The sequence below is a fragment of the Phoenix dactylifera genome, chromosome 7 (genome assembly GCF_051530095.1).
Source record: "Phoenix dactylifera cultivar Ajwa chromosome 7, Ajwa_hap1_PhDact_Kaust_v1.1, whole genome shotgun sequence".
Taxonomy (NCBI): domain Eukaryota; kingdom Viridiplantae; phylum Streptophyta; class Magnoliopsida; order Arecales; family Arecaceae; genus Phoenix; species Phoenix dactylifera.
This window is the reverse complement of record NC_143196.1, coordinates 29,948,754-29,958,960: the sequence shown is the minus strand read 5'-3', so window position 1 is coordinate 29,958,960 and position 10,207 is coordinate 29,948,754. Positions and strand designations below refer to the sequence as shown.

Genomic DNA, 10,207 nt, shown 5'->3' with positions numbered 1-10,207 from the left:
TATCAATTCTATCTTCTGTCACTTTATCTAATTCTTCTCGGATAGAGAGCTATGCTCGATCCAAGTCTTACTCGGAAAAAAAAAAGTTTGACTAGCCCATTTTGGGTTCTAAATGGTGAAATTTTATCCCAATTCAACTCACAGTTGTAGATTTCGAAAATATACCCATTTTTTTTAAAAAAAATTATCTCAATCGGGCATCGTATGATCAAGTTATGATCTTTGAAAGTTTGGCCTGCAACTTAGCTTTCCGATTTGGCGAATCTCGCCTCCAGATCTTGTCCATCCTTGCTCATAGTAGCCAAAGTATTTCAGATCGAGTTTGGTGATCCTCTTAAATACAAATAGTGACCAAAATGATGTACATTGAGTATAGTAATCATTCTGGATATTCGTAGTGGCCATAGTGGTCCACATCAAATCAGAAGATTCTCCTAAATATTCGTGGTGGACAAAATATTCTACATCGAGTTTGGTGATCCCTTTGGATACTTATAGTGGCCAAAGTGATTATATTGATTTTGGTGATCCTTCTAAATACTCATAGTGGCCAAAATGGTCAATATCGAGTTCGGTTATTCTCGTAGATCAAAGAATGCTATTTCAGAGAACTTTGGAAGCCAAATTCTCAATAATTAGAGTGGCTTGGATAGCAATTGTGCTTGTTAACCAAAAGATGATTAGTTTTCATTTCTTGATTATTTATGGACACTTGATTCTTATTTATTGCCATGTGACTTGCTATTGGAACTCCCATCTTTTACATCAAGAGAGAGAGAGGGGGAGAAAGAGAGAGATTGTACAAAATAAGCGTAGATGTGTGCAAAGTGAGGCATAAATGTATATAAAATCTCACTACGAGCTATTAAAGGCCAAGCCCTAACACTAAAAGGAGATCAAACCAATGACTTGAAATCAATTTACTTGCCAAGGTTATCCAGGGGGTGGTGAGCGTACACTCTTATTTTATATTTTTTTTCAAAAACTACTTTTTTTATTACTAACATTGAGCACATGTAATGTATATTTGGAGAAGACATTGATCGCTTTAAATGGATGGGGAAAAAAATTCAGTGTGAGTTTAATTATGAAGGGGTTATGATCCATATTAGCTAATGTAATCCGGATCCATGTAACCACGAAAAGGTTTTTCTTGAAACTTTCCCAAACTTCTCCAATCCATTCGAAGTTGGGACCCAAAACAAACACAGCCATGTCTAAAAATTAAAGAATCATTGACTGGCTACTTGTCAACTTAATGGCTACAAAAAAAAGCCCAGCCATAAGTTTTCTTTTTGTCCCATATAAAATAAAATTTATCTTTCTTTTGGAAAAAACAAATACTTCGGTTACATCTAAATTAAACCTCCCTTAGAACCAAATGGCACGGTAGAAGGCGAGAAAAATGTGCGGTCCGAAGATTCTCCGTAAGAAGAGAACTAAGAAAGAACAAGCCGCCCTTTGACGACTGGCTCGCATATATAGGATATTGCTGTCCTCTATTTCCCTGGTCATCTAATAACGAGGGCACGTGCTTTGTTTTCTCGCGCATGAGGACAAAAGTAGGGTTTTCCTCTCCTAAATCTGTGTCAAAAAGATATAAGTTCTTTTTTTACAATACCTAGACCAGGTCAGTCAACATGCAACTTGTATAATTACCTTCTTAGGTAAACCTGCATGGGTTTATTATAGTCATGCACATCCAGAAGTCCACGGGAGAACTTGAAGCGTCCCTATAACCAAGTTTTCCATGCCATTGCGTAAAGAAAAGTCCTCCGTCTTCGATGCCGCCTTTCTAGAATTGAATTTGAAGCCCGACAGCTATAAATGCCTCCCTTCCAGGCTCCAATACTTGCAAGAACAAAAGTGATAAGGGTTTCCCAGTGTTTCCAAACATCAAAACTCCAAACTTGGTGATCAGTTCTGTTATTTAGAACTCAAGACCAACAGCTAGCCATCATCCGGTTGAGTATCTCGTTGGATTGTTTCCGATAAAACCATGATGGCTTTCGAGCTCTCCGACGAAGTGTTGGGCACCTTCGTGCCGATCGTTGTGTATTGGGTGTTCTCGGGGATATATGGCTTGTTGGGCTACTTGGAGAACTACCGTCTCCACCCAAAGGGTGCAGAAGAGGAGAAGAACCTCGCCTCAAAAGGGGCTGTGCTTAAGGGTGTTCTCCTGCAGCAGGCCGTTCAGATCGCCGTCGTCTTCCTCATGCTGAAGGTACTCTAGATTTAGTAGTTCGTGAATCCTCCATTTTTATTCCTATTTTGGTCGAACAGTCCTACTAGCCAAAAGCCCAACCAACCACTTCCTTGTCTCTGTAGGTGAAATTTAGCCAAGCCTAAATCATCAACTTTTATACGAGCTGTTTTTTTTTTTTCCATCCTCCGTCGCAACTTTTGTTCGTTCATTCAGCTTTACATATATTAGCCCTTCATGCACAAACTAGTTGGATCAACAGCAATTCATGCATGAAACTTTCATTTGATGTCTAAGTTCTCTAATCAGCATCATCTTCTATAAAATGATGCAGTTCATCAGCGACGAAAGTGGGGTTCCGAAGCCGCAACCTTCGCTCCTCGTGATGGCATGGCAGTTCTTGATCGCCATGGTGGTGTTGGACTCATGGCAGTACTTCGGCCATCGATACATGCACGTCAACAAGTTCTTGTACAAGCACATCCACTCCACCCACCATGCACTTATCGTCCCCTACGCCTATGGAGCTCTATACAACAACCCGCTCGAAGGCCTGATTCTCGACACCATCGGTGGCTCGCTAGCCTTCCTTCTCTCCGGCATGACTCCCCGCACCGGCATCTACTTCTTCTCCTTCGCCACCATCAAAACTGTCGACGTGCATTGTGGGTTATGGTTTCCATGGAATCCACTCCAGTGGTTCTTCAACAACAACTGCGCCTATCATGACATTCACCACCAACTTAGAGGAAATAAGTACAACTTTGCGCAGCCCTTCTTCGTTGCTTGGGATAAGATTCTGGGCACCCACATGCCTTTTGTGGTTGAGGAGCGCAAGGGAGGGGGTTTCGAGGCCCGGCCGGTGAAATATTAATTAATTTAAGCCGTTGATCCATGCATGGCATCCTCTGTTGCCATTCGTCGAGTTTGGGAGTTCATAGTACTAAAAGACTCTGCTTGCACCTCTCAGATTTTTCCTTATGTATCTTGTGATGATTCAGTAATAATATGCGAATGTTCATGTAATCCAAAGTCCAAATTAACTCACATGATATTGATTAGATTTGAAAATTTTATTACTTATGGAAAATGAAGGAAATATTTTGTGCTTAAGCTTCAACTTAAAAAATGGTACGTTCTCCTGCTTGGAAATAGGCTTCCGGTGTCGCTTTCTTCATGCCAAGTCGCTCGTGTGGCTCTGCATTAAAGGTCAGGAGAGATATATTGGTAGTACTGATGTACCAGTCTGGAAGAATATTCAAAGGCTGATGAGGCAGTGAATGCGCAATAAAATGCACCGAATCAATCACCATAAGTTCCTGTCAAATGAAGCTTGAATCTGACAGGACGAAGGAGAGCGAACAATCTTGATCAAATTGGAATTTTAATGGCAATAGATTGAGTGAAGATCACTAGAATAAATATGAACTATTTCAACTATTAAAAAAAAGAGGATTAGATAGGATTGAGAAATGAAATTCTCCGTATCAGAAAGACGAATCCCATGTTAAATTTTTAGAAGCCATAACTTATCCATTGAAATTCTCTTCTATGTTGAAATATTATAATTCTTCGAACCATATGATGCGGCACCACCTTGTAAGTATGGGGCGCATTAAGCGATCAAGGCTAAATCTCATTGCTTTTGCTTGGGTTCTGAAACCGGATAGTCGAAGCAATTTTTTTTTTTTTTTGGAAAAGATTTTAACTATGTACAACTCTCAATCTGAGAAAAATTAGTTGGAGTGGTTGAGGATAAAGTTGATGTAGAAGTTGAGATATATTTTTTATAGAATTTTAACTTTTTATGATTATTTTCTCTAACCATACCTATTTCGAAAAAGTTGTATTATCTTTCAACTAGATGATGACTTCGGTTGAATTTTGTGAGGATAAACCTCACTAGTATAAATAGGACTATATAACTTAGTTTATGATGGATTAATGAAAGAATAAAGGATGTAGACCATACTTTCGCCAATTTTTCTTATTTTTTTATAAATTTTTTTAAGAGATTCGAGTTGAACAGATTAAAGAAATTATTTTCTTCTTTCCGATCGGCTCATTTAGCTAATTATCAAGTACCATATTGGATTGGTTTTGTGATGGAGTGACCTAGAACCTAAGCTCACAGTTTTTGGATGGTTTCTTCTTATCATTAACAAACTCTCTAGCTAATTCTAGTTGTGGAATCCAACTTCTGTATTTTGTTCAAAGTTGTCCTCCTCCTTTTCCATAAAAACATCCTTGCTAGTGTTCACAAATATAAACAGATTAGAAGTTAGCTATTTCTAATTGCAGGATCCTAGACCTCACGCTCAGTTCAAAGTTTTCTCCTCCTTTTTCATAAACACCCTCACTAATGTTTATAATTTTAAAAAGAATAGAACCTTAGCCAATCCTAATTGTGGGGTCCTAGATCCCCTATTTAGTTCGACAATTGTTGAATAATTCCGATGACAATTGTTGACTAAATTTGATGAATCTAATTCCAATTTAGTATAAGGTGTTTCTTTTTTTTCTCTCTTCCTTCTCACTTGAGAGTTTATATGGAGTTTATTTTTTTCAAAAAAAGGAAATAACATGGAGTTTTATTCAAGTTCGAGTTTAATCAGTACCAAAGACTGATCTTTTTTCGGTTTGACCAAGGCATAGACAGCTAGACAAACAAACACAAGTTACGTACAGCCATACAGGGATTAATTAATTAGTTCCCTGGTGCAGCTATCAAACTCTGTGAGGTCCTGAAGGACAAGTATGATCAATGTATTAACTGATCACTACCCATTGCCTATTTGTTTGTTGGTGTAGTTTGTTTCCAATACATTTTCAGATGCTTATTGTTCAAGAGATCACTTATGATCTCTGATGTTATCTTATTTGTTTACGTGGAGCACCCTCGTTGAGATTTGATGAAGTCATTAGTAGTTCTCAAGTCCTCATGCTATCGTTTCCTTAAAGGTCACGAATCTGAACCCGGCCTGTTGAATGTTTTCTTTCAGAATAAGCATACGATTATGGGAACTGGGACTAGATCGAATTCCGGAAAACTGCGGGTTTTGTTGACTGCCCCATACAATGTATCAGTTCGCATGCAACGACCGAGTCCCTTTCACAAGGAGGACTAATAAAGGGGCGTCTTGGAGCCATGTATATATATATATATATATATATATCATTGGCTATAAGGCGAAATGCAGAATGTAGATCGTGTTCACACGATGGAAAAGTCTTCCGAGAGAGAGCATCTGCATGCCAACCTTCCTATACATACATACATACATACATACATACATACATATATATATATATATATGGATGTATACAGACATGTATGTATGTATAGAGTCACACATGCATAGATATAACTTTGAAACTGAAAAATATATATTCTGACTGTTGATAATTGACCAACATGTAAAGGGCTTGTTTAGACCCTATTTTTTCAAATAAAATTTTCTCGGGCTATGCATGATTGACCCATATAATCAAGGACTCACAGACCAACATCAATTAGAAAGAATGCGATAAATTTTGAAATCAAATCAAAGCTCATTAAAAGCGTCACCATCTAAAAAAAATGATGCGAACCAAAAATATCGTAACATTATTTTTCTGTGCTTGCATTATAGATGCATCTTCAATACTTTCTAAAGTGTTGGGGCATTTTCCTACGATGCATTTAAGCATTTGCAAGTGACCTAAAAAGTGCTGGCAATGTCAAAAAAATTTCTAATTATTATTATTATTATTATTGAACAAAAAGATATTAACCTAGGAAGTTGACAAATGCATGGATAAAATGTCTCTCAACCTACTAAAAAAATAACAAGACATTGACAAAGTCATCGTTAAATATCATATGAAGTCATGGTCAAATATTGTTAGCGGTCTGCATGGTCTGCTTCCCAGCCTATCTCACATCGCTGTTATCATTGTCCACATGATTTTTACTTTGATCCGGGGACTTGACAATATCTCAAGATGCTTAGATGATACTTTTGAATGTTTAGGATATGGATATGCGTTGAAGGTCAGCTTTGCATGGAAAATGCTACAAACTAGGTTGAAAAATTATCATAACAGATATGGTATGGATGCCAATTAGTCATTCAGTTGAAATCAACTTTATCCTCACAATTTTCTTAAAAAGGTATCTTGATTAAACAATCCTAGTTGCAGTAGCTTCTTTCATCTTGTTCATGTCATCATGTGGAAATTTATCATTTGTGGAACTTTGCAATTCTATGAGGTCTCATTCAACAAACCATGTGGTTTGAATCTATAGTCAAGCTCATTTTTTTAAACAAAAATGAAGAGGAATATCGGGAGCATCATTGATGATTTCAAACAAATTAATAATAAAAAACCATCCAATTCAAATGCTAGAAAAAAGAACATAAAACATGTAACGCATTAGGGTTAGCTGTTCGCATTTTTCATGGTGCAAGAGTTGCTACATTTACACATCTCATCAGCCAAGCAAAATTTTTTGGCCACCAATTAAGTCACGTCAAACATGGTTAGCCGCGTTATATATCGGACGTCTTGTTCCCTTCCTAGCTATCTCATGAAGTTGAAGTCATAGTCCGCTGACTTGATTGATTGGCCAGATTTGCTACACAATATATTCACCAACCCAGTTTGAATTTTGAAAGCCACGGTCATTGTTAACATGATGTGCATCGTTCGGTTCCCGTCCTATCTCATGCATGCAGATCGACGCTGTAATAATTGAAATCATGAGAACCTATTGCCACCAAAAGACCTCAGTTTGGCTGATAATGCAATACTAGTTTTTAATGATTATTTGATTGGAAATAATGATACTGGCATAGGCTAGAGGCTACCTATTTTGTTCGAAAGGCTAAGACGATGACTGCATTTGCAAACAAGTTTACTGGTTTTCTTATTTGTGCTAAAAGATCGCTGATATTGATAGCAAAGTTAACCATGGAGTTTAATCTATCCTCTAAAAACTGCAATAATGGAAAATTTCCTACATCCCGCGTAAATGGAGGGTAGTAGACGACGGTAATGTAGCATAGCTCCTGATTTTTATCAGATTAGACTAGAAATAAATTGGCCATCGGAGAAAAAAAAGAGAGATGATGATATGTTAATGTCTCGTATGGGTTGTAAGTAATGGTCATGGATGAAAAATATTTCAGGGTGCTCACAACTACTGATTTGGCGATTTCATGATCAACTAACCCTCTTGTTCGCAACAAATCCCTCGAGTTGCACCGATCCTTCTTGTCGCATTGCAAAAAGGTTGTACATGTGCAGAAGCCTCATAGCACTAATCATTATGGATAATTTGCTGTATGTAATTCATTACAACTAAGCAAATGCTAAATTTAAAGATCCAACCATCATCAAAACTGAGCATGGGCTCTCTCCTCTTAGGCTAACACAACTTGGTCCCTGTGTTCTTAGTCAGGCCACCAATTGCTCCAATTAAGAATTAAAATTTTGTCATTGTTGTGGTCACGCTTATAGTTTCCCTTAGATAGGTCACTATATGTCATTTTACTATTCAAATGAGGAAATAGCGGTGTAATCGTAACCACACGGAGGACATTCCGGGGTCCAAGTCTAACGAGGCTCGAGACCGACACTTACGTCAAAAACTGATGGCGTTTGACGAGGAACCTGCTCAATAATTATTACGAGTCCTTGCTCTTTCGAGCTGCTCAATGGCCTCCTCTACCTAATTCTTCCGAATTTCGAATTTAAAACTTAACGAACTGGTCCACTTTAACCAAGCAAGTCGACGAGATACAGCGTTGCATGAGTGCTTCCTTTTAATTATATTTTAAACTTCGGTTTTCTTCAGAATCCTTTTTTCTTGTAAATATGGGACATTGCATAACTTAGCATTATATGGTCGGAACGTGTTTCCTCCACCACGTGGAAATGTATTCGTCATTACTCCACAAAAAAATATTTTTGATTGCAAATGTTCTTTAATGGCTGTTTTATTTCATGAAATGGTTGCAAGGGTCCATGGTGTTGCATTGCCCAGATGGAGAAAAGGATGGGATGTCATTGCTGCTGCGAATTATGGTTTGGTGTTTATGGATTGAAATAAATACAAGAAATTTCAGGTGCAATCTATTCAGCAGTCTGCAGCCCAGGGCATTCTAATAGGAGTTCTTTCAAAACAAAACAAAAAAAAAAGAAGAAGAAAGAAAGAATTTTCAGAAACAGAAGTTAATTCTATTTAACTCAGTCAAATGAAGAGACAAGTTTTGAACCGTTGTTTGGATCTTCCTCGACAGAAGTTTTTTGTCTTTTTTGAAATGACAATGCACGGTTATTGCTGCCTTTGTTTGCCAAACTTGGAATCTCTCGATTGTAAATTTCCCTTTGCTTTCATTTTCTATTGTTTTCTCGTTGTCTTCTCTCGTACTTCCTTACATTTTCTTAGGCTCCATTTGGAAGAGCTTTTAAAGATCCAAAAAGCACTTTCTGGCCTTCCAAAGCATTTTTGGATGAAAAAAGATATTTGGTAAAAATTTCGAAAAATTGTTTTAGCTTTTTCAGAAAACTAAAAATAACTTTTAAGGAGAAGCTTCATTCTGGAGCTTTCCGAAAAAGCTGGTTTAAGTTTTGTTGGAAAGCTATTTTTTTGACCAAAATACCCTTATTTAAAAAGCCCTTTTTTCTCCCAAAATTCTTTATCCCGCTACCTCTTGCTCTCCCACCCATCCCCTCCTTCCCCCTCTTCAATGCCACCCTCAAGGCCCTCTCCCTCTCCCCCGCCGTCGCCTCTAGTGCCCTCCGCCTCTTCCCCCTCTTTTTTTCTCCCGATTCTTCACTTTATAAAATTAAGAAAGAAATTAAATTAAAAGAAGGAAGAGAGAAGGGGGAAAGAAATGGGGCTCCCAAACCGACTCCACAACGCCTCTAGCGACTCCATCCCGATCCTCCTCATCGTGGCGGCCGCTGGGTGGGTCTCCTACCTCCGCTCCCTCCTCCGCTGCCTCCTCCACTCCCTCGGCCTCCTATGCCTCCACCCCTCCTCCTCAGTGGCCGACGATCCCCTCTTCTCCGCTGCCGGGTCCGGCCTCGCCGGACTTGTCGTCGTGGCCTCCTCCGGACACCCCTTCACCTACGAGGCCTTGTCGTCTACGGCCGTGGAGAGGAAAAGGGAGGTGGCGTTGGTGGTGGAGGGACGGAGAGGAATGGAGGTGGGCTGGGGGAGTCTGGCAGGGAGGTGGTAGAATTCGGCAAGGTGGTTGGAGGCGGGTTAGGGGAGAAGCTTCAGGAAGAAAGAAGAAGAAAGAAGAGAAGGAAAAGAAAAGAAAAAGAATAGAAAAATAAAAAGAAAACAAGAAAAAGAAAAGAAAAGAAAAAATAATAAGAATAAATAAATAAATAAATAAAATATAAATATTAGTAATTATTTAACCAATTTTATCGCATAATTAGAAAATTTGTTAGAAAGATAAATGGTCATCAGAAAGGAAAAAAATTAATGTACGCTAATAATTATAGTATTTTATACTTTTATTATTATATTATACTCTATATATACATAATATTATATTACATTATATCATAATATATTGATATGTTATGTTAAATAATTTAATATTATATTAAATTATTATGCTATAGTATATAATGTTATATTACTATATTATAATAATATTATATTACATTACAGTAATAGTATACTATGTCATATATTTATATATATTTATATATTAATACATGTTATATTTTATTATACTCTTATATAATACTATGTAATGTCCTTTATGGTAATTTTGTCATACAAAGTACTTTCTTAGTTTATTTATCGAACACATGTTAAAGTGTCATAGTACTTTAGAAATGTAGTTACCAAACAGCAAATAGCTTTTTATAAAAACTTTACATTAGAAAGCTCTCCTTCCAACAGTTCTATTTTCCAAAGCTCTATCTACTGCCAAAAGCTTCTCCAAATGGGGCCTTAAGAAAAGTGGGTTGGACGCCACAGATCTTTTCTCAAAA

At 37.6% G+C, this 10,207-nt stretch overlaps 1 protein-coding gene across 1 annotated transcript; it reads left to right on the top strand.

The window, feature by feature from the left end:
• The first annotated feature begins 1,852 nt into the window (after positions 1 to 1,852).
• LOC120111005 (sphinganine C4-monooxygenase 2-like) lies at positions 1,853 to 3,316 on the top strand. The gene is made up of 2 exons (XM_039127252.3): positions 1,853 to 2,224; positions 2,538 to 3,316. Exons 1-2 carry the CDS (start codon positions 2,000 to 2,002, stop codon positions 3,075 to 3,077), a joined length of 765 nt encoding a protein of 254 aa, XP_038983180.1. The 5' UTR covers positions 1,853 to 1,999; the 3' UTR covers positions 3,078 to 3,316.
• Positions 3,317 to 10,207: the final 6,891 nt, after the last annotated feature.